This window comes from Cyrtonyx montezumae, unplaced genomic scaffold (genome assembly GCF_038088225.1).
Source record: "Cyrtonyx montezumae isolate F1298 unplaced genomic scaffold, pur_monq_1.0 scaffold_3, whole genome shotgun sequence".
NCBI classification, from domain to species: Eukaryota; Metazoa; Chordata; class Aves; order Galliformes; family Odontophoridae; genus Cyrtonyx; species Cyrtonyx montezumae.
In genome coordinates this window covers 36,178,829-36,203,720 of record NW_027072034.1, presented here as the reverse complement: position 1 = coordinate 36,203,720, position 24,892 = coordinate 36,178,829, and the positions used below count along the sequence as shown (strand labels likewise).

At 40.4% G+C, this 24,892-nt stretch overlaps 1 protein-coding gene across 6 annotated transcripts in view; it reads left to right on the top strand.

Moving 5' to 3' along the window:
* The first annotated feature begins 1,324 nt into the window (after positions 1-1,324).
* Positions 1,325-24,892, top strand: part of HERC2 (HECT and RLD domain containing E3 ubiquitin protein ligase 2) — a 103,522-nt gene continuing 79,954 nt past the window's right edge. For 4 of the 6 annotated variants that reach the window (XM_065741224.1, XM_065741223.1, XM_065741225.1 and 1 more), the window contains exons 1-3: positions 1,592-1,811; positions 10,590-10,704; positions 16,092-16,229. In XM_065741224.1, coding sequence (XP_065597296.1) covers positions 1,740-1,811; positions 10,590-10,704; positions 16,092-16,229 — 325 coding nt within the window. In that variant the 5' untranslated portion in view covers positions 1,592-1,739. Of the gene's footprint in view, positions 1,329-1,588; positions 1,812-10,589; positions 10,705-16,091; positions 16,230-24,892 lie in introns of those variants that run through there. The other 2 variants (XM_065741222.1, XM_065741227.1) reach the window with 2 other exon arrangements.

Here is a 24,892-nt window from a genome sequence, read left to right as displayed (position 1 = left end):
GTTTTGTTTCCAGTTCTCTCCCTCATGCCAAGTTGGGGCAGAAGGGGAGTAGCAACCAAATGGCTGCATAGTGCTGAGCTACTCCTGGGTTAAACCACAACAGACGTCCACAACTTCTCTGGATAGACTGTTCCAGTGTCTTACTGCCCTTGTTTTGAAGAATTTCTTCCTAATGTCTGATTTAAACCTGTTTAAACTTCCACAGTTTTATTTTAAAGCTGTTACCCCTTGTTCTGTTGCTACACTCCTGGACAAAGGACATCTTTTTTGTAGGCCCCTTTAGGTACTAGAAGGTCATATTGAGGTCTCCCTGGAACCTTCTCTGAGCTGGACAAGCCTAGCTCCCTCAGCCCATCTTCATAGGAGTGGTGTTCCAGCCTCTGATTATCTTTGCGGCCCTCCTCTGGACCCCCTCCAACAACTGCATGTCTTATTTATTAAATAGTAATAAAGATAGTAAAATATTATGCATCTTTGTCTAAATGCTACTTTGGGTCCCAGTTATGTCAGAACTCCATGGATATGCAGCCTGTGTTTTCACATGCTAGAGCTGTCCAAAGCCAGTTGTCATCCGACTTGCCAAGCCCGGCTCTCATCTTCGTACTCCTTGGCTGCTGGGCAAGTAGAAACCAAGCACCGTGAGAGACTTTCATTCTGATTAATCTCAACTTCATACTACTGATACATTTTGTCATGAGCCTGAGTGCTTGCTTCAGCATGGATTTTCACTCTGGCAAACGGCAAGCTGCATTTTGATTCGAATCCTTTTTCGCTCTGCAAATTCCTCCTCAGAAGGAATGGTGAGGCAGTGGCACAGGCTGCCCAGGGAGGGGGCGCAGTCACCATCCCTGGCGGTGTCCAAGAAGCGCATGGATGTGGCACTGAGGGACGTGGTCAGTGGGCATGGTGGGGTGGGCTGGGCTAGGTGATCTTAGTGGCCCCGAGGTTTGCCCTCATCCATCACCACGACCTGTGACAGGTCTACCGACGCCCAGATCCAGGAGGCCGAGGGTCGCCCCTCCCTCTCCGGGTGACCCGTCTATCTCCATTGCGCCGCTACTCTCTATGGTTAGGACCGGATGTCCTGCCTCCCTCCTTTCCTGATTTGTCCATAGCCTCTCTGACGCATGGGGGGCTGCGCTTCCCCAGTTTCCAGTGTCGAGGGAGGGAGGGTGTGAGAAGGGGAAGGATTGAGCGCCGCCGTCGGCGGAGGGGGGGTGGGGGGACGGGCGGGAGCGGGAAGGAGGGGCGAGGATAATCCGGGGCCGAGCGGGCGGTGACAGAGCGGGCCGGACTGCCGCCACCGCCACCGCGATCACGGGCGGTCGGTGAGTGCGGGTCGTGCCCTGAAGTCTCCGTCCGCTGCCGCGAGGTGGGGGTGAGCAGCGGGATGGAGCCCGCCTGTCCCCGCCAGGCTCAGCGCCGCGGACATGGCCGCAGTGTGGGGGTGGGGCGGCCGTGCGGGGGAGGGGCTGAGCCCCGGGGAGGGAGCGGCGGGGGGCGGCCCCGCTGTCCGCTGCCCCGTGCCTTGCGTAATCCGCCATCGATCCGCTGTGCTGGGGGTGCCGGGCAGCGGTACGCGGGGGGGGGGGAGGTGGCTCGGGCACGGGCGGAGGCCGTCGAAGCTCGGACAAAAATAACCTTGCGTGGCTTATTTCACGTGCTGCGTGGCTGTCTCTGTCGTTGTGTGGCAGGTGGGGCTGCTCGGCCTGCCTGGAGAGGAGGTCGGAGAAGGGAAGATGTCCTCGGAATCTTTCTGTCTGGCTGCTCAGGCCAGGTTTGACTCCAAATGGCTGAAGACAGACCTACAGGTAAGGCACCAGACTGCTGTATCGCACCTTTCAGTTGTGGGCTAGGGATGCACGGCATCCAGACCACTGACAGGCATCTGCAATAGTGCTCTGGAGCCAGATGCATATCCATCAGTCTTAGCTTGAAGGAGCACAAACTCATTTTGAGCTGTATTGTTGCTCCAGTCTCCCTTCAGAAAGGCAAGTTGGGTTACATGCGTGTTATTTTTGCAGAGAGCCAAAGCACACATCTGTTTGAACTCATAAGTCCTCCATTTAGGCTGTCACTAAACTTATCTGCCTAGAAGCTAGCAGCTCTAATGCACAAGAGAACTGCTGTGAAAGATAGTAAGAATCTAATTTATATTTGAAAGGGTTCAGATAAACTTTTAGTGTCACTTTTTGGGTTGCAGGTGTAGGCTTCCTTCAAATGCTCTCTTTTTTTCCAAGGGAGTAGGTTTTATGTTGAGTATCAAAGAGGTGTGGTCCAAATGGAGCTGGTCTTTGTTGAGAAGATGGTCTGTTTATTTATTTAGATTGTGTGATGTAAAAATGAGCATATCATCCTGTTTCCCAATACAAATGTCAAAGCTATGAGAAAAATTGAGTGATATAGCTCAGTTTTGGATGAAATGGTAGAGTGCTTGTGTTGTGTGCCACCTTCTTTCCTCCAGATGTTGCATATAGATGCCTTACTTTGAATAACCCTCCAACTTCCGTCTCAAATCTTTGAAGTTCCTGTTGGGATAGGCAAGCTGATGTTAATGTTCTGATACAGATAAAGAATTCTAAGAAATAATTTGCATCCTGAGTGACTTTACCCAAAATTATATCCTGGGCGGTCTGAATGGTAGACTTTGGCTGTTGTGTTTAGGCAAGGGTCTGTTACTGTGCAGCTGTGATCCAGAAGCAACCTTGCTAAATCAGATTCTGTAATAACAGAGCCTTGAAGGTTACATTGTACAATAAGTTTTGTATGTAAATGCTATAAAATGGCAGGGGTTGCTCTTGATTTGACTAGGTTAGTTTCAACTTTCCTCTTTTATTCTTTCCAGATTTAGAAGTTTCCGTCCATAGTTAAGTGTTTTGGCATAGGAGGTAAATAAACTTGAAACAAAACAATTTGAAGATGAATGTGTTAAGAAATATAAAAATACTATTCTGTGCCCTGAACGCTGAGTTGTAGTATTGCTTTGGCTAGTGCAGAGTAGAAGAAAATTGTAGCTGATAAATGACCATTATTATACAGGGTGAAAAATCTGACCGTTTGTGTGATTTGTCATAATTTTCCTTTTATTTATAATTCTGTTTTTCTATGTGCCCTCTTCTTTCTTTTTTTTTTTTTCTGCTTACATGCACTTTTGATATCAGAATTTCAATTGCCATCTATACCTTAAGGATTATTTTTGATTAAGTATATATAAATGTAGTGACATACTTGTCTTTTATGGAATTTTTGTGCAGTTGTAACTATTCCACTGAACAATAAGAAGTCTTAATTTATGACAAATTTCTAAGAATGAGTTCCTTGCAAGTAATGAGTTAAACTTGTTATTTACTTACGTTGTAATTGCCAGGGTGCTCCCTTTGCTTTCTTCCAATCATACTCCAGCAAAAATAATGAGATTAATGAACAGTAATCGTTTGTGATCTCTTGGACACAAACATCTCTTCTCTGGAATGTGAAGAGACCACCAAGGTATGATATGATTTTTCTTATGAGGTTAACAGATTTTTGGTATTACACAGGTCCAACCAAAATAAATAAACAAAGAAAACAGTAGTACATATAGGTCGTGTTTCACTCCTTTCAGTGTATTGAATGGCAGATATGTTCTGTCAAGTAAAGGGGTTTTAGGCTCTGGGGAATTTCTTTATTGCATGATTGACTATTTTAGCTACAGATTGACTAGCATGACCTAGCTACTTGTGAAATCTCTTTATAGGTGTAAATCCTATACCCCTCAATGTTCTGAACATGCAGATTTCCTGCTACATGTATTTTTACCTGCTGACTGCAGAAAGGCCTTGTCAGTTTTCAAGAGACGGTCAACAGAAATTGAAATTATGATTGTAATTCTTAGGAGAGATTTGAAGAAAGGCACACTGATTTAAGTGAACGAATCAAAATGACTGCAGATGATTTCTTAGAATTTGACTCTGAAACTCTGTAGCTGGCTTTATATTTTCTTTTGCTGTACAACAGTCAGAGTGTGTTGGTGGGATTCTTTGGAGAAAGTTATATTGGGGAGTCTTTACCCTAAGAAGGCATGCAGAAATTACTTGCTCTTTAAAATTAGCTTTTTTTTTTTTGTTTTTTGTTTTTTTTTTTGCTATTGAAGCTCTTATTGTTGCTGAACACAAGGAGTATAATTAGAATTGGAAGATAATATTTCTGTGAGTTGACTGGTGGTGGTTTCCAAAGACTCTTTTGCCCCTGCTACCACATGTCTGTAGAAGCTATTGTAGTTTAAAGGCACTGGAATCTTACAGAAGATTGTTAGATTCCTTTTCACTTGTATTAATACAACATAGTATTATTTATTACATTAGTTCAAGACAATAGCATTTTGTGCATCACTAACACTGGGTAATATAGTGGTATTAATGTAATAAGAATAGAATGATTCGTGGATTTGAATCTGTTCTTACTAATTTACTAACCAAAACTAGGCTCAGTGTTGTCTGGATGAACACAAACTGCTGTAATAGCTGAAAAATTCAGATAGTTCAGCTCACTATGAGATTACATCAGTTTTCTTAAATGCATATATCAATATAACTCTATAATCTTATAGCTTATGAAATAATTAAATATGACATTGCTAATAACGCAGGACCACCTGTTACATTCCTAATACTTTCTTAGGTTTGAATTAATGCATTTTAAAACACCTACCTGTATCTGTTTCTAGAGGGAACTATCTTATTCATAACAAAAGCTGCTTATAACGGGAGGTGGTGTTTTAATGGCTGCTCTAATAAAGGCATTCATTTCTGAAAGGGAAACATTAAAAAAGAAAAAAAGGAAGCTAGATTAGAATTGCTTACTTAATCGTAGATATCCACTTTGCCAAGTCAAATTGTGCTCAGAATAGTTCCAATTAGGTGAGTGTACTGTGCTACCCTTTTAGAACCTTATGCAGAGAACTTTAATTAGTGATGGTTGAATAATGAAAAAGTAGAATCAGTCGGCTAATGGGATGCTTGCATGTGTTTGATGTTTATTGGTCTGCTTATTCTGTATCCTGTGGAGGCCTATTGTGCTTAATAGCAGGGGACAGAGGAGAAAAGCTTTCATTTTGCTGTAGAATGGAAAAATACTTTAAGCAGCAAGTGAAGGTACAAGAGCCATCTACATAAAGAATAGGGTGCATTTTCATCGTTTCTCATTCAGCTCATGGCTGGGAGGCTCTTTGTCATTTTATTTTTGCCCAGATCTGAGAAGAAATCTTAAGATGAAACAGCCATATGTAAGAGTTGCATTTGTCCCAAACCTTTTCACCTTCTTTCTAAAGTTAAATTTGGCATCCTGATTTTTGTGGAAGGTTAACTGTTCTAACTTCTGGATTGGCTTTTCTCCTAGTGAGATGATGCAAATAAATGATGTCTTGACTGTTACAAGCAAGAAGTTAGTGAAAGTTGCTTTTTCTGTTTTGTGGATTTCCTGTTCATTTTCTCCTTAGATTCAGTATTCTGATTAAAAAAAAAAGTGTAAACTGCAAATGAAAAATACTACATTTTTAAAGGTAGCAAAGTTTGCAATATAGAATTTTTAGTTGTTTAAAAATTGAAGTAATACTGTCTCTTCAGAACAGCTGATTTCCAGAGGAGATGTGAGGACTATAATGTATGTGAAATGAAAGGCTGAGGAAATTAAATGCAATGTGCAAGTGTTTGGGCTTAGTCAGAGCTACTGCTCTGCACATGGGGGAAGTTAGAGAACTTCTCCAAGTTTAAGGGTAAGACTTGTTTTTTCTTGGCACATCACAGAATTGTGGGGGTTGGAAGGGAACTCTAGAGATCATTGAGTCCAACCCTCTGCCAAAGCAGGCCATCAGCTGTTAATAAACTTTTGTACTGGCAGCTTGGTAGCCTGTTGGCAGGGGGACATTTCTAGTTTAAACCCAAATCTGTTAAAGCCGTTACAGGGCTGCTGAACTTTATTGTCTTTGTTATCAGAGCTTTAGAGCAATATATTAAATTTAATAATGTTTCACTGTACTTTTTGTAAGTATGATAAGCAGTTGGGGTTTCAAGGCATGCTTTTAGCAGGAAAGGAAGGAAGCTAGATGGAATGTTGAAAAGGAGGACAACAGAATAAGGAAACAAATTTAAAAGAATTGAGAGTGAAAACAGTGGAGAGATTTGGGAAAGGATTTGCTGTTTCTCCTGTCCTTTTCTTTGCTGTTCTTGTGTTGAAAATATTTTTAATCTGTATCTAAAGAATGTTTTACCAATGGCTAATGCAGAAGTAGCTGAGTGGAGGAACAGATTCCTGTCCACCCCACCCCCTTAACTGCTGACAGTTCTGAGGTGAAGATTATTAAGTAGCTTATATTTTAAATCCGTAATGATGTCTATGATTATCTTCTGTTTCCAATGCAGTTACGTAAACAGCAATCCCACCTGGATAAGTCCTTCTGATGTGGTTTCTTTAATTTCTTCTTTCCTTATACTATTTTTTTTTTTTGAGCTCTGTTTAAGTTTTATGGAGGCTTCTATGCTTGTTGCAAGAAAGTTCATGAAACCACATCAAGAGCTTATCTGCGGACCACATGGAATAAACTTTGTCTGATTTAAAGCAGTTGACTTTAGAACCAAGTCACAGCTTCTGACTGATCTTAAAATAACCTATTGAAAGCAAATCTTGCTTTGAGAATTCTCAGAAGCTTATCCAGTTGCTGTTGTGATGCTTTCTGTTCTTGAAATTTAAGGAAACACAAACACTAGTGCCTTCTTCTGTAGAGCTGGTAGTGGGAAAGGGATGTGAAGAGGCAGAATTTCACTGCTAGGCTCTCTGGATGATAGCAGCAGTGCATGTCAGCAAACTAGATATGTTTTTGACTTTAATTAAATCTTGTACCAGACAGAGTAAATTACAGTTTAACTGTAGAGGCAAGATTAGCAAAAGATTAGAGAGGGGGCTGTTTAGTTTACAGTACAATAGAAGTTCACTTTGAAGTCTCTTGGGGCCCTTTTTTGACTTAGGGGAAGTGGTTAGGTCTGGGGTCTAGGTCTATGAGGAAAGCATGAATTTGTTGAGATCTGTACTTTGGAATGCAAAGATAAGAACACATGGTCTGGTTATGAGAATGTGTGATGGTAGCAGGTTGGGATTTGCAAAGATGAGGTGTGTAGGAGATGAGATTGCTATGATCTTTCCTGAAAGTAAGTCAGGAGGTGTCGTGGGAAAACTAAAGAAGATTTTGGGCATGGGGAATGACACTTAATGTGATGGAATGAGTAGGAGAGTTAAGAACATGTGCTGAGGCTGTAGGGTACTGTTTAGTGGGGTGGAGTATGGTATTGATGTTGACTCGGACTTGGGAAGAAAGTGCATGTGTGATAGGGCAAACAGACTTGGGGTCCTTGTGGTAAATTTACAGGATACATTTCTGGAAATGTTGCTAGTTGAAAACATTCAGCGAAAACTTACTGAGTTTGTCAAATTAATCTCTTCAAACATTCACAAGTGAAGTTACTAAATTATTAGAGGGAACTATGGGACAGAGGGACTATGTTGTAGAGCTGACTTACTGTTATCTTTAGTGGCTTGTTTTGCAGAATCACAGGTTAGCAGGAACCTCAGGGCCCACCTGCTCCCCCTCCTGCTCTAGCAGGGCCACCCAGAGCAGGGTGCCCAGGCCCACATCCAGGTGGCTGCTGGAGATCCCAAGGAGGAGACCCCGCAGCCTCTGGGCAGCCTGTGCCACTGCTCCATCACCTGCTCAGCACAGGAGTGCTTCTGGTGTTTAGACGGAACCTCTTTTGTTCTTGGTTATTTCATATTAACTTCTGGAGCATGTTTAGCTATGTTTCGGAAGGAAATGAAATGGTAGTGCTTGCATTTTTGTCTTTAACTTTTGACTAGACTGGGTTGTGGGTTCAGTTTGTGCCCACAGCATCTTGTCCTGACACTGGGCATCACAGAAGAAGAGCCTGGCTGAGTGGACATTCCCAGCCTTTTTCTTATAGGAGAGGTGCTCCAGTCCCTTCATCATCTCTGTGGCCCTATGCTGGATTCTCTCCAGTGTGTCCATATCTTTTGTACTGGGGCACCAGTATTGAGTATTGCCTCCTGGCTGGTGATAGTTTGCCTAATGCAGCCCACAGTGCCATTAGCCTGCAGTACTGTGCACGTTGCTGGCTCATGGTCAGCTTGGTGTCCAAGAGGACCAGTTCAGCTGAGCTGCTTCCCAGCTGTGTGCCCGCCCCATTCCTTGAAAACTGGAACTTTGCTTGAACTGTTGGCTACTGTAGCGGCAGTTCTCTGTTTAATGTGTCTGCTGGACATTGAATAGATTAATGGTGAACTTGTTACCGTTGGAGTTGAGTTGCCTTTGTTTGGCTATGACACAAGAATTAGTTGTTTGCTACAAGAGAAGTCCAATGTTTCTTTACCTTCAAACTTGTCTCCCTTCCTTCCCCTCCCCCCCCCCCCCCCCCTCCAGTGCTTGTACTGCTGAGGAAATGTTAACCACAGTGTGAATGAAAGCAAGGTTGTTTTTCTGGAGGGTGTTTAAAGTGTAAGCTTCCTTGCAGTGTATTTGGAGAAGGAGAGGTAGCTGTGTCTGTTCTATAATCTTGGTGGTTACTTTATCTATCTGAAGCACACCAATAAAATGACTTGGATAAGAGTTCAAACATGAAACCCAAGGCAGCAGAAATGTTGTTTACTTTTTCAGTTTTTAGTTGCTTAAAAACCTTGTGTGAGTTTTGTGCCATGTGAAAAGATTATTGGTTGAAATGGACAGAATTCTTTTAATTCTACTTTCCAGCAGTGCTTACAAAGGTAGTAAGTTTTATCACTGAAATACTTTTGCATTGTGAAGAACCTTGAATCCAAAGCTTTTAGGCCTTTGAGTATATGTAAGCTAAAGGGCAGTGACAATTATTTTCCATACCAGGGTGATTTGAGAATGTGAAGTAAAATGTATGAGAATACGGTTTGAAGTCTTTGTGTAAATCCTTCAGTGATATAGGAGCCAAAAAAAACTGAAATAGTTGTTAGGTATTTTTTCATCAAAACCTATCATTAAGAACTGGGAAAAATAAATTATTTTGGTACCCCACTAAAGAATATGCCCACGTCTTATGAAAGAGTGCATGTCTCTCTCTCTCTTTTTTATTGTTGAAATGTTTATGGATCTAGAACAATGCAAGAAACACAGCAATAGAAAAGGGTTCATCTTGTATCCTTGTATCTTATGCTGAAAAAAAAATGGAATTGGTAGTACTTGTTGAAGGGAATTTCTGGAGTATGCAGTAGGAAGTCAAAAAGAGAAAAGCTAATATGGGAAGATAGTTTGCTACAGTGGTGCACCTTACCTTTGTTTGATCTTGTCTTAACTTACTTAGATCAGCAAATGATTTCCCTGCTATTGGTTGTGACTCATATAAGCTGTAACCTTTAATAAAATGTCTTTAGGAAACTGGTTAGTTAATTGATCAATTAAAACATTTTGTGTTTGAATGTTAGTTACAGTTATGTTACAAAGAAGCTTCTAAATTAGCTTTTAGGATTTTCTTTGCATGCCTTCACTGCACCACTCCGGAGTACTTGACTGCATTTTGTTTTCTAGTTTCACTTACTCCTCCTCTTCCTTAGGCTGTGTGGTTGCAAATTGTAGCCTAGTTAATAAGAGTTTCACTTGATGAAGGCACCTGTTTTACAGCATTCTGGAAAGTAGAGAGAATTATCAGAAGAGTATTAGGTTATCTTGCTTGATAGGGTTCTTCAAGGGAGGTACGAATTGGTAAATCCTTGGGAGGCCAGTGTTATAGCTGGTAGTTTTGTGAGCAGTTCATGCTGGCAGGGTTCTGCCATGTGACTCATTGTGTTTGTCCCATTACACACTTAGTTTACTGGGAACTGACCTGTGCTGAGGCTCAGTCAGCCCCCTCTCCTGAGCACAGCTTGCTTTAGTCTTCATCAGTCTGATAATCTGGTTCAGCAGATGTTCACACAAATGCTTTAGTCTGCACATGAGAGGAAGCGTGTTAGCAGCAGGAAGGAAGAGGGAGGGTTGTGACCAGGGCTCTGCACAGCAGGGCTGTTTGAACTGTCTGAATGTGTCTATGAATGCATGGCCTGGTTGTCATATGTTCTGCTTCAGTGCCCTGCTCCTCAGTTGCTGGAGAGGAGGCTGTGCTGACTTCCTTCATGCTTCCCTGTTTTTTGTCTTTATGTGGCATGGCTTTTCCTGAAGGGAGAATAGGATCTCCCTCACATGTTTACCTGAATGACTGCATGTTGTCGTCTTGAATGTGTGTGTAGTTTTGAGGTGACCAAATCATGCTTTTGACATGAATTATTCAACAAAAGAAAAATAATCTTGCTGTTTTTGAGTCTACTTAAAGATGACTGCTTTGATCTTTTATTCTGAAAATAGCACAGCTAGAGAATCAGAAGATGATGCAAGTTTCTATTGAGCACACACAAAGAATTTACTAGTGAGATGGTACATGGTGGGTTTTTGGTTTTTTGGTTTTTTTTTTTTGCTTTTTAATTTGTTCTCAGTTGATTTTAGGGAAAAATGCAATTGCATGTAACCGTATATCATTTATTTTTATCAGCTTGCTTTTACACGAGACGGACTCTGCGGTTTGTGGAATGAAATGGTAAAAGATGGAGAGATCGTATATCCTGGAACAGAATTTACACAGAATGGTGAACTACCTCCAAGAAAAGGTATGACTTTTCTTAAATGTTTGTTTCTTTTTTTTCTTTTTTTGTGATGCTGAAGGTGGAATTCAGAGTTTGTTCTATACCAAAACTTTGGTTTCTTTTTACCTGCTTCTAAAATTTGCTAGCGTTTGTATTTTTGAATGAAATAGCCTTGAAAGTGGTTTCCTAAAAGTCTACAAGAAGTTAATTTCTAAGTCTTCAAATGAAGGCTTGAATCTGTTTCGGTCTTTGGAAACTGAAGATCATAACCAGGCATGTTATGATGAGCGAGGCTTGGCGGTGCCCTCTTGGTTACTTTGCTTGGTGTGTTTACGCCGCTGTATAAAGGAGGAAGGGGTAAAGGCAATAGTGCTATTTCTGATTTTCTTTACTGTCTTCATAAAGTGACTAAGAGATCATCTGAAAAATGTTCACAATCTGATTGAACACGTGGTGCTTTTTGTTTTTGTCTCCTAGTTTACTTTAGGGGAGGTCAAACACTGCTAACACTACAGATGTCAGAATAATATACATGTTTAGATGAACAATCACGTTCTTTTATGAGAGATTTTATGAGCTCAATATTTTACAGATGGAATAGTTTTATTAATAACTGCTGTTGGATATCCCATAATTTTAAGCTTTCCCAAATAGCTTGGTTTGGCATACCCTTTAGTTCTGCCTTTATCAGTAGTGTAGTTTGCAGGTTATTGCTAGTTGAAGTGTTCCTTCAGAACCCTTCATACACAGAACATATTCCACCATGTGGAAGTGATTCTCTGCCATTGTTTGGCCTGAGCTGAAGATGTGAAAAGATAGAAAAGATAATGCACAGAATCCTATGTATCTCTGATTTTGTTTTTCTGTTCTTAAATGTAAAACTGGCTTTAGGTAGACTGGTTTTCTGAGACATTCTGAAGCAAGCAAAGATTTTCTCTAAATCTTTAGCTAGGTTTAAATAGCACAAGTAGTCTGCTTTATTTGTTCCTTTGAAAGGGGTGAAGTGAAGCTACAGTAGTTTAGATATTTGAGTACTGCCTTCTCAGGCTCTTAGAATTATTGTGTGATCACTCTCCCAGTGAAGCTAACCTGCTTAAATGCCATTTTGCTGTGCAGCAAGATTTGTGAAATGTAACCATCTTATTTACTAGACTTGAACTTTACAGTTGTTAATTAAGGCTCTTTCTGGAAAGCGTTGGTCAGATTGCATGTTTGGTTCCAGTAGGTAGTAGTGAGTCATGAAACCAGAAAAATTGGTGGTCAGTTTGCCCCTCTGAATTTGCAGCTTCGTTAAGATGAAATTTGGAGTATTTCAGTCTGTTTAGTTGGTAGTTAGTTTTTTGCACAAATGATGTACAAATCTAAATCAAGTGCAAAGGTACAAGGTAGATATATGCAATGCAATCATTTTTATATTTAAAGCAGTATATTTTAATCTCAATATTGAGATTCTGCTGTTATATTGACTACTGTGGAGATAAGAGATGTTACTGTAAGTAGTCCATTTTGTTGGGTTTTGTTTGAGAAGGATTATATTCATGTGCTGCAACTCCTTTCTCTTTACTACTGCTACAGCTCTGTTATTGCAGGCTGGGCTGCTCCGAAAAGTCATTCTTCATTCTTGCAGTGGATAATCAGCAGAAGGAACAGACTGGAAGAATATGCTACTGACAGTGAAGCATTAATTTTCCCTCTAGGAAGAAAGTGCAATTATTGTGATGGCTTTTTTCCCCCCTATTAATGAAAACATTTGGTTAGGAATAGCCCTGTTGTTTTTTCTTCATGGTGCTTTCAGAAAAATGTGTGCTTCCAAGGAACGTGTTATGACACAGACGTGATAGCAGTGATGTCCAAATACAGGTGCACTTGTAACATGATGTGCTTAAAAGCCAGTGAGGCTGCCATTGGGAAACTGGAATTGAGTGAATGCCTTATACTGGAAGCTGTGTACTGAAAAGACTAAGAAGCATTAGATAAGTTAGGAAGCTATTACTGGACATTTTGATGATGTCAGTCAACAACATGAGTCTAATTTTTTGTTGTTGTTTCTGCAGACTTTTGAATAGATGGAAATCCTGTTTCTATTAACTGCTTTAAGTTCTAATACAGAAGTAGAAAATAATCAACTTCACGCCTCTGTCCTGTTATTGGGTTTCCTCTTCTATTTCCCTCCAAACTGTGAGGTGAACCTTTGTCAGCTTGATGCTGATTAAGCTGCTGGTCCTCTGAGGTTCTGGGAAAAGGAACTGTAAGAGGTGGTCTTGAGAGAACTTCATGCTGATGCTGTTATATCCCTGTCTGATCTTTGGCAGAGAGAAAAGTTTTGTTTTTTTGTTGTTGTTTTGGAGTTGAAATATTTCCAGGATCTTGGATTGCCAAATACTATTGTGGAGTAGTTGTAAAATACAGCCCTTGCTTAAAGCATGCTGTGTAACTATTGCCTCATGATTGTCATGAAGGTATTCATAGAGCTGTCTGCTGGGAAACGGTTGCAGGGTTTTTAGTTCTGCGTAGGATTTCTGACTGGATGGGTTTGCTGGAATTCAGGAGCAGCGCAAGATCTTCCTACAGTAGTTGCCTGAGGCAATTACAGAGCATCAGTTATTTTCTTCACTGAACATGAAGTGTAAGTTCCACCTTCAGTTGCTTCCTTTTTGTTACCTGCTCGTGGAAGGCAAGGCTATTATTGGCCGCACGTGGTGACTTCTTGTGCTTTGGTTTGGGAGCTGACTTAATTGAGGGAAGCTGGTTTCTTCAGTTCCTCAGCTTTTGCTGTCTGAGCGTGTAGGTTTAGGGTTATAACCCAAAGTGTAGTTCAGAGGAAGTTATTCCAGAGAACTGTAACACAGTTGCTTTCGCCCCCTTCAGCATTCACACTTCATTCTGAGAATAATGCCTTTAAAACAGGCTGTCAGCTGCTGCCTGTTTAGGTGTGCGTTGTTTTGCAGACTGCCTTGTTATTTATCATTTTGGCCTATGCCGGCTTTGCTCAAGATTTTCTCCTTCCAGCCTCCTTCCTTTCTTTCTAAAAAGTTCCCTTTTAATAAGGGAGTTTCCTCTTAAAGCTGTCTTTCTTTAACGTAACTGTGCTTCCATCACTGTGAGGTCTGTGCTGCTCCTTTCAATTTAGACTGACACCAGCTTTGTCCCTATAGAGAATGTGTTTATGTGCAAGAACAGTGACAAGTCTGTGTGGAACAATTTGTCATGGGCTCTGAATGAGATTTTTAGCTCAGCTCCTTCCCCTCTTATTCCCCCTCCCCCACCTTCCTTTTCTGCTCACACAGAAAACTAAAGAAACTCTTCCTTGTGGATTTGCTTGTGCTTAAAGTCACGGTTATTTTTATACAACACAGAGATGAAGTTCCAGCCTGGATTGGATCCTCTTCTGTTTGCAGCGAGGAGCTAAGTTCATAGCCCTTTGCTGTCAACCTTTGCCAAGGATCTGCTATAAAGCATAACAAGTTCTCTTAGAGCTCTTTGCAAAACATAGTGTCTTGGCACAGCACCCTTCTTCCCACTAACTGAGATCCCAGCTGCTGTAGAATGTGTCTGTAGATGTGTGGGTGAGTGGAGAAACACTGAGATTGTGGCGTTATTGTGGGAATATTCTAAACTACTCGGGCTCAACAGGTTGCTAGGTTTAACTGTATAGTGGATTTTGTGCCCTTTAATATTATTTGTTTGTGCTTTGAAATTAAACCAGCTCTATTCAGTCGTGTTTTGGGCATCTTTTATCATGTTAATGATTTCTGGACTATTGGCTGCTCCTTGGTATTTGAGAGAAAGGGTCATATTCAGTTTCTACTTGAAAGTGGAATATGCAGACGTTTTCTTGCTTTGAGGTGACCTTTACTATCCTTTCCTTATCACATAGCCTCAACCTCAGCATGCATTGTGCTGTTGTCTCTATTTTTTTAATCTTTTTTCCTGTTTGCCTTGTCTTTGTGTGCCACCTCCTGAGTGCTGCTATGCGTTAGAGATTATGAAGTCAAAATTTGTATAAATAAAACAGCTTTAAAAAGTTTATTGTGGTTGGTGCTATTGTCTCTAGCCAAAGAATTTTTAACAAATAGACAATCACAGATCTGGTTACAATCAGATGAGAAATTATTATTATTATTATTATTATTATTATTATTATTATTATTATTATTATTATTATTATTATTATTATTATTATTATTATTATTATTATTATTATTATTATTTTCTTCCAGGACAGATGGAAAGAATAGCTGAATGTTTTGGATATTATGTTAGGTTCTGTTTGTATGCTCTGAAGTAATGAGAGCCTTTGATATCCAAGTGGGATACAGGGAGAGTGTGGGGCATGTGCAGTGGATGTGCCCTGCAGCTGCAGGGGTCTTGCTTATTATCTTCATCTGAAATATGTTTCTGCAAGTGTGTGCATTTTGGTGGGTGAGGGAAGAGGTGAGGTAGGAAAAAAGTCCAAATTCTAATGCTTGTTTGGATTGTTGTGGCTTGGCCATCTGGGAAGGAGTCTGTGTAGTCCAGGCTGGCAGATAGGAGTGGAGCATCAGTGGTTTTTAAGAGCCTGGTAAAAATGACTGGGACTGATCTCTTCAGGGCTTGGCTCTGTATACTGGTCTTGAGAAATTCTGAGGGTTGTTTTTAGGAGTGAGGGTCGTAATCATATACAATTGCTTACGAGGCCCTGAATTGCAAAGCAATTGTGTTGAACTGATTGAAGGTGAGGGCATGGGAATCCATATCCTTGATACGAGTGAGGAGAGGCTTTCAGCTGTCTGCATCTACTGTATTTAGCTAATTGGGCCTTTCGTGCAGTCTTTGATTACAGAGATAAGTGACTAATGTCTGTTTTCTGTCTTCATGAAAGTAATCCTTAAAAAGGGTTGCAAATGCTTTTCTATTGCTTAGGGAAAAAGTGGTAGTATTATTTTCATTGCTTGCTGGTAATGACTAAGATGATAGATACACTACAGATGTTGAAATGCTGCTGCATAAAAGCAGTGTAAATGCCAATATATAGGCTTCTTCAGTTTTGAAATGAAGACAATTTATTGTATTTTCTGTGCTGAAATGTGAAAGCAAGTGCAGCAGAAAGGCAGGTAGTTGGGAGCCAAGTCTGACCTAGAGTGCACTCATTGCAATACTGACCTTATGTGTTGGTGTGGATTTAAATTAAGTTCCCTAGGAGGTTACAGCAGTGATTTCTGGATTTTAAGGTCACTGTCTTATGGAATGTAACATAAGACATACCACCTGTGGCAGTTAACATGGTACATACCACATCCCCCCCTTCTTTTTGCTCTTAATAATAGACAATTGTGTTGTAAAAATTGGGCTCAGTTTCACCTTTTACCATTCTAATCTAGAACTGATTTAAGGAGAAGGTAGCTTAACTGAACGTTTTTTCTCTCCTTTAGATGATAGCACTGAATGCCAAACTGCATCAAAGAAAGAAGAGCAAAATGACAAAGAAAAGAAAGATGAAGAAGAGGCTCCACCACCCACTTACAGAGCCAAAGCGATTGTTGAGAGTTGGGTATGGGGCAGACAACCAGGTACTGCAGTTGTTTTGGTGATTCTCTCTGAAGCAGTGTTCTGTATTGATCACTGCTTTTGTAGCATTGCAGAGGAATTGGATCAAATGTACTTGTTGACAGATGCACCTGTTAAGCTAGTGGAAGAAGTTTGGTAAGTGCTTAACTGTGAATCAGGCTAAACATTTACTGTAATTGCTTTCAGATTTAATTAGACTCATGACTTAGAGAGTCAGTTTACACCTCTCATGCTACTTGAAGCAGTGATAAACTGACTTGGAATGAATACAGTTATACAGATAAATGTTAAGATATCTTTAGAATATTTCTTTTCAGATACAAACACTAAAAAGAAATTGCTTAGGTTCTGAAGCCTGAATTTTCTGCAGGCTATAAAGATTTAATAGGTGATTTTTCATTTTGATTTCATGGTCTGGTGGAGGAGATTGAGTGAATCATGGGAGAAATGTTGGAAAAGTCTATTAAATTAACTGTCTGTTCTGACCTTTGCTGACACTGGTCTCACCTGTGATTGCAGAGGAAAAATGGCTTGAGTGTTCACATCTTTGTCTGTGACTGTACAAAACTGACTTTTATATTGAAGCCATTCGAAGTTCATAGCTTTTTATTACTGTAGAGCAAACCCATAGACTGAAATGGTCAAAGCTTGAAAACAGCAGTACAGAAGCTTCATTTTAGTGGTTTCTTTTATAGTTCTGGTTATTGATATTGCCCAATTCAGATGCTGGCATGTACAAACTTTGGAAATACCTGTTATGCTCTTGTTCTTTTCCCCTCACTCAGAAGCACTTGCGGGTCTCTGGCAAGAGGGTTCTCTCTTTAGTGCGAGAATCCTGATCTGCATAGCCCTGTTTTCTGGGGAAGCTATTTCACTTGTTTCTGTTGAGCCACAGGTCAGCTGTCAGTCTGATGCCCTCTGCTCTGTGCCAGCCAGCTTGTTCCCTTTTCTTAAGGACAGAGAGGCAGATGGAATTGCTGTCACTCTAGAAGTGGGACAGAATTTTGCAGTGCAGGAGGAATGAGAAGAATTGAAATTACAGTGGGAGAGGGAGGGAGTGCTGAAGAAGGGGGAATGTGTTGAATAGGTGTAATCTAAAAGTCACATTGTTTATATATTATATTTGTATTTGATATTTGTTGAAGGAGAGTAAAATTAAATGATTGTAAAAATTGGTAATCTAAATATGAAATACCTTACTAAATTTCTCCCAACAGACCAAGTTGATTGAGATGATCCTTTAAGCTCATCTTCCAATTATTTCTTAGGAAATATTTAAAAAATAAATGAGTAAAATGGGGAATATGTGTGTATGGAGCTTGCAGAAATAATTTAGTAGCTTTATATACTAAATTTGTATTCCTTGGTATCTGTTACTTTTTGTGTATTGCTCTGATCTGAGTTAATGTCTGTGACAGACAGATCCTTAAAAAAATACTGTAAACTTGTGTTTTATTAATGAGAAGTGCGACAGAGGACTTTGCTCATGATTGTAGGTAACTTTTTGTTTTTCATTTGTCAAAAAGAGAGCTAACAATTACCTTTTGCATCATCCAAGTTTCTGTGGCTTGGCAATAGATTTTTGGAAAAGAAAATACAGAAAATTATTTCAGTCTTGCTAGTTTTTTCTTGTTTTATAAAACACATACAACTTTTGTAAGCTTTTCTTCTGTCATCTTTCTGAAAAATAAAATGAACCCTTGAATATTTGTCTGTCAAAAGCATGTAGGAGCTTTTCAGAAGAATTTTTTTTAAATGCTGCTGGTCTTTTTTAATAATCCATGACAAATAGGGCATAATTTAGAGATGTGAGCTCGGAGTTCTTTTATTAAGGGAATCAAAGAGGCACTGGAAGTCTGTGTTTCATGTTCACACCCTGAGCTGTATCTATTGAGTCTAATGTTTTAAAGTCTTGTACTGTCTAGTTACGGCTTTTATAATGTACAGTGTATATCCATGTTTTAAAATTGGTGTAATACAATCTTATTTTGCAAATAAGTGTGGAGGATCATGGTATTGAACTTCAACAGGCAGATGCAAGTCACAAGGCCTTGTGACATCCCTCCTAGCTGAGGGATTTTGAGAAAGCCACTGAAAACTGCTAAAAAAAAAGTGTTGAGAAGCAGTGCTTTTTGTCTTCTCTTCTGCATTTTGTGATCCTGGCACAAGTTCAGAGAAGAAAAATATTTTCCACAGTTGTAATTTATGCTGACATGACTGTGCTGCCAGAACCAGGGCAAAGATGTCACAGTCGTGTTTTTCTTTTTCATTTTTTTTCCTCTGTGATCTTACTATGTTGAGTTCTTTTCAAATGCATAAGATAGCAATAAAAGATAGTAATAAAAGCATGGGGAAGTCATTTGACTTTGTTTTTTTCTTCTCTACATTCTTAGTGTCCATCCATTTCATATTTAGTTCAGTGTTGAACTATTCTGGCCTTGTTCTGCCATGAGTGCTCCTTTAGAACAAATTCCCTTTGTCCTGTTCCTTCAAGGTTGTGTGTTCATCATTTCCCAAGTACTTCTAATTCTTCTTAAGTCTTGTTTTACTGCTATCATCATTTTTTTCCAAAATAGACCTGATTTATTTCAGTAGTGAGTTAAACTGTTTTGCCAGTAAATCACTGTCATGACATCAAACTCGTGGGGATCTCCTTGTGTACAAGTGAGAGCTTGTTTTATAAACCATGTCTTGTTTCCTTGTACCAGCATAGCTAATGGCACTGAGAAATGCTTCAGAGGCATTACCTAAGAGAGAGGGGGGTAAAAACTAACTGTGATTTCAGTGAGCTGTTGTTGAGAAACATGTCACTAGCAACAGCAATGGGATATTTCTGCCTTTCTTATGTAAGAAAGGGGAAAATGTGCTGAAGTTTCATCCCATAAGGGATTTTAGCTAACTAAATAAGTCTAAATTTATACTGTGTTCAGAAATAATTAAAAGAATTCACAGCATTGAAATTTCTGTAGTTCTTTAATCTTTAAAATCAGTGATATCTTTTTTCTTTGATTTGAAAAAAAGAAGATAATTCTTGATCAAGTTCAGATTCAAAAATGCTGATGGGAGTGGAGTGGTTCAGTGAATGAAACCAGGGCCTAGCTCCTGTGTTGTTCTGTGTTTTTCTTCTCAAAACTCTTACCTTCCTTTTTTTTCTGTCACTTTTTTTTTATCACCTTAAACAGATTTAAGTCCCCCCTGCATCTAACTTGGAAGTTACTCTCTGTCTCCAAACATCCTTTTGTTTGCTGTTTATACTTTTTAGAGAATGTCCCTGAAAACATTCCCCTGAGGAGCATAAAAAAACACATGAAGGCATAGATGAGGCGCACTTCTTGCCATTCTCTTGTGTGTGCAAGTATTTGAACATCAATTTAAAGTTTGCTCACACTAAAACTTTGAAAATCAAGCATTCAGCCAGATAATGAGAAGCATTGTGATTGTGCTTGCAAATACTCACTGTTGTCTTTTCTGAATATGAATAAGATGACATGTGCCAATGGGCATCTTTTGCGTAGGGGTGCATAAAAAAGGGAAGGTAAAGGCTAACCACACATTAGAAACATAATTCTTTCTCAGGATGGCTGAGGTTAGCAGGAACCTGTGGACCCATCTGCTCCAGCCCCTCCTCCAGCAGATCCATACAGGAGATCCCCAAGGAGGAGAGCACACAGCCTCTGGGCAGCCTGTGTTAGTTACTGCTCTGTCACCTGCACAGCAGGAGTGGTTCCTGATATTTAAACAGAACCTCTTCTGTTCTTGGTTAATACAGCCTCCAGCACAAGAAAGATGCAGAGCTCTGGAAGGACCGCTAAAATAATCAGAGGACTGGAGCATTTCTTCTATGAGGAAAGGTTGAGGGAGCTAGGCTTGTTTAGCGTAGAGAAGGCCCTCGGGAGACCTCATTCTGGCCTTCTAATGCTTGGAGGGAATGTATCAGCAGGAGAGGGAGCAACTGTTCACGTGGATCGATAGTGACAGGACAAGGGGGAATTGTTTTGAACTAAGACAGGAGATTTAGGTTAGATGTGAGGAGGAAGTTGTGCTTTTTTTTTTCTTGAAGTGAGAAGGGTGGTGACGCCCTATAACAGGCTGTCCAGAGAGGTTGTGGATCCCCCATCCCTGGAGGCATTCAAGGCAAGGCTGGATGGCTCTGGGCAGCCTGCTCTAGTGATTGACAACCCTGCCCACAGCAGTGGGTTTGAAACTAGATGATCTTTGAGGTCCTTTTCAACGCAGGCCATTCTATGAAATAACTTCTGGAGCATGTTTACCCATATTTTTGAAGGAACTGAGGTGGTTGTGCTTTCATTTTTGTCTTTAACTTTTGACTAGGCTGGGTTCTGTGGCAATGACTATTGGCCCACTACATGTGCAATAAGTTGAGCTGGCTGTATCCTCTTTCTGCTCTTTATCCCTTGCTTTTGTAGTGGAAGGAGAAAGAGGAGATGAAATTTGAAAAGCTCTAGGAAATTAGAGCACATTAGTTCTGCTGCTGTCAGGAAATGTGAGCTCATTATAGCGGTGTATTCTTGCCAAACTGTTTGAATTTTTTAGGTCTGAAATCCCTCTGTGTCATACTGTCTGTATTTGCCTTTACTAAGATTTGTGGCCCAGTGGAAGTCTCTGAGACTTTTCAGTTTGATACAGGCACTTTTGCTGGTCATCAGTTTACCTTTTAGAAGCCTACAGGATTATCGGGAAGAACTACTGCCATAAATGTTAAGAAGCCATTTATTATGTTAACTCTGTTGAAGTGCTAGGAAAAGGAGCAGATATGACTTTCTAGGCAACCTGTCTTAGACTTATATCAGGTTAGTGTTCTGTCTGTGGCTGAGAAAGAGTGTGGCCAGCAGTTCAAAGGAGGTGATCCTCCCCATCTACTCTGCCCTGGTGAGGCCTCACCTGGAGTACTGTGTCCAGTTCTGGGCTCCCTGTTACAAAAAAAGACTGGGATCTCCTCGAAAAAGTCCAGCAGAGGGCTACAAAGATGATAAAGGATGTGAAGCACCTCCCTTATGAGGAGAGGCTGAGAGATCTGGGTTTGTTCAGCCTTGAAAAAAGAAGACTCAGAGGGGATCTGATCCACATCTATGAATATCTAAGGAGCAGGAGGCAATGGGATGAGGCTGAGCTCTTCTCAGCAGTGTGTGGTGATAGGATGAAGGGAAATGGTCACAGACTCGCATAATAAGGGTGATGGAGCACTGGCACAGGCTACCCAGAGAGATTGTGGAGTCTCCTTCTCTGGAGGTCTAGGGAGTTGCTTTGGCAGGGGGATTGGACTTGATGATCTCCAGGGGTCCCTTCCAGCCTCTACAGTTCTGTGATTCTGAGATGATTTAAGAAGTTACAGTCTTCAGCTGCCTGGTTTGCCCCCTTAAGTTTCCTCACATAACAGAATTATGTGTCACTCCTGAACTCTGTTCTGTCAAATGATCTAGGTTAAACACTGCTGGTATTTTTCCTTCTAATGCAGGGAAGTTCTGTCAGGGTGAATTAAGAAGTGACGACATGTAGTTATGTTAGCTGCTGTGGGAAGGGAGGGATGTGATGAATTTTAACAGGAGATGGTAAAACCCTTATCTCTCCAAGGCAGCTTGAAACGTATCTGATTGTAGTTATCACTTAACAAGTATTTTGCTAATGTTAACTTGAGAATTTAAACTTGTATGTTATGCCTTCAGCTCTTACATTATGCATATGGCTTAAGTAAATAATGTGTGTCCACCCTTCACAAAATATGGCTTAAGTAAATAATGTGTGTCCACCCTTCACAAAATAACTGACAGAGAAGAGTGTGGCAAGGGGTATTTAGCATCAGGGACTCACATAAACAGTTCTGGTTAAAGAGTTCCCCGTAACCTTCTTAGGTGAAATTTGAATCGTTACTATTAATAGGCTATTACCTCATTAGTCTGTTTAGTTCCTTGGTAATATATGTTGTTCAAATCAGTCCAACTTCACTTGATCCATTCCTTGATGTATTTAAATCTTTCTGAAGAGGAAATTATTTAAAAATATAAATTTGCTTATGTAATAAGGGAAGATTCAAAGAGAAAGTGTGTGGATATAGCTCTCTTAGAACAAAACTGAGGAACTTCCCCTAAAACTTACTGCTGCTAATAAAGTAAGGCAGTCCTTGGTTCAGCTTTGAGACAACTGAGATGTATGATTACTGTTGCAGACATTATGTCTGAAATAGCTGTTCCAGACTTTATTTACACTTATGTAATTTATTTTGAAATATCGAAATACCAAATAAATATATATATAATGTATAATGTTTAATGTTTAATGGAATTATTTAATTTTGGGAGAATGCCCTCACAGTCTGAAATGGCTACAGTTTTAGGGGCCAAGACAGAAAAGGAGAACAGTTTTGCACCTAATGTCAGTGAAGTTAATCACTCAGTTCTTTAATGATTTGGATGTTGGTGAGGCTGAATAATATTTTCCACGTAAATAAATTAATTTTGCATGTAGTCTTGAAGTATTTAAAGGTAGTATGTTGTAACTGATTGTTTAGAAGGCTAAATGCTTGAAAATTAGATTTCTTCCAGCTGTTCTTTTTGTGCATGAAAAATGATGAAATAATTGTGATTGGTTCCTTTTACTAACTGTTGTATTGTCTTAATTTGATTTCCTTTGTTGACTTTGTTGACAGGAAAACAGCTTGCTTCTGAAGCATTAGTAAGTGATATTGTGAAATTTTGCTTTCAAAACTTTTGTAGTCTATCTTAGTTGCAGTTATCTTGAAGTATTATGTAGATCTGTATTAAAACAGACTTGAACCTTTTGAAGTATTTAAAAAGCTACAGCAGTGTTCATTTTTTTTCTCAAGTAAATTGGTTGTCGGATTGCTGAGTGTGATGTTGGGTATCGTACAGGTTATCATCAGTATGTATTGCTGAACTGCCAGGAATGAGTTTTCTGAGCGCTACCATGAATATCATATAATCACAGAATCCCTTAGATTGGAACGGACCTTAAAGCTTATCCAGTTCCAACCTCCTGCTGTGGGCAGAGCTGCCACCTACCAGATCAGGCTGCCCAGGACCTCATCCAACCTGACCTTGAATGCCTCCGGGGATGGGCCATCCATAACCTCTCTGGGCAGCCTGTGCCAAGGACTCACTGCCCTCTGAGTAAAGAGTTTATTTCTAACATCTGACCTGAATCTCCCCTCTTTACGTTTAGAGATGTTCTTCCTTGTCCTGTCACTATCAGACCATGTAAAAAAATTGGTCTCCCTCCTGTTTGTAAACTTTCTTGAAGTACTAGAAGGCCACAATGAGGTCTCCATCGTTCCTAGTCTCTTTTGCAAGCTGAACAAGCCCAACTCCCTCAGTCTGTCTTCATAGGAGAGGTGCTCCAGTCCTCTGATCATCTTCATGGACCTCCTCTGAACCCTCTCTGACAGCTCCGTGCCCTTCTTGTGCTGGAAGTGGCAGGTCTGGGCATGATACTCCAAATGGAGACTCACATGGGCAGAGTAGAGGGACAATCCCCCGTCTCTCCCTGCTAGCCACCCCTCTGTTGATACAGCACAGGATGCGGTTGACCTTCTGGGCTGCAGGTGCACACTGTTGGCTCATGTCCATCAAGACCCCCAAGTCCTTCTCTGCAGGACTGCTCTTGGTGGGTTCTTCTCCCAGTCTGTACGCATATCTGGAGTTTTCCTGACCTAGGTGCAACAGCTTGCACTTGGCCTTGTTGAATGCCATGAGATTCATGTGGGCCCACTTCTCAAGCTTATCCAAATTTCTTTGGGTAGCATCCCTTCCTTCTGTTGTGTCAACTGCACCACAGAGCTTGGTGTTGTCAGCAAAATTGCCTAGGGTACACTTGATCCCTCTGTCTGTGTCGTTGATAAAGATGTTGAAGAGCACCGGTCTCAAGACAAACACCTTGAGGACATTGCTTGTCACCATCCTTCACATGGACATAGATCTGTTGACTGCAATCCTCTTGCTGTGACTATCCAAGCAGTTCCTTATTCACTGAATAATCTAGCCTTCAAACCTATATCTTAACAATTTAGAGAAGAACTTGATGTGGGGCCATATCAAAGGCCTTGTGTGTGTATAATATATATATGTATATTTGTAGGTGCACAGACACAGTATTGTGTGTATGCAACAGCCAGCATGAAAGCTGGTACTGCTCAATTTGCATACATGCTATATACTTTTGTAGGTTTCTGTTTTTTATGCATTCAGAGTTTGTATTGTAGTAGTTTGTGACACCTGTTGCAACAGAATGGCTGGGATCTTGGGAACAGAAGTGGTTGATTGGAACCAATTCTAGAATCAGGCAGTTGTAGTATTTCATGGAAACTTCCTTGTAAGGAATTGCGATTGGAATGTAGGTAGTCTCTGCCTGTTCTGTTTCTTTCCAGCTATGCCCGTGACATATGTTTAGTAAGCATGTTATTTTGAAATGAAGGGCTTTGTCACAGGAGAACATGCCATTCTTAACTCTTGGGAATAATTTCAGGCACTGTTCACCTTTAGATAACTTGTTTGCTAGGAGGGGGTTATGAATACTATAGCTCTGTTTATAGACTGCTGAATCAGGGGTCTACTTGATTTCTATAGCATCAAGCATAGGCTTTGTCTTTCCCAGGCATAATCAGTAATGGAAGTGCCATTTTTTTCATTGACTA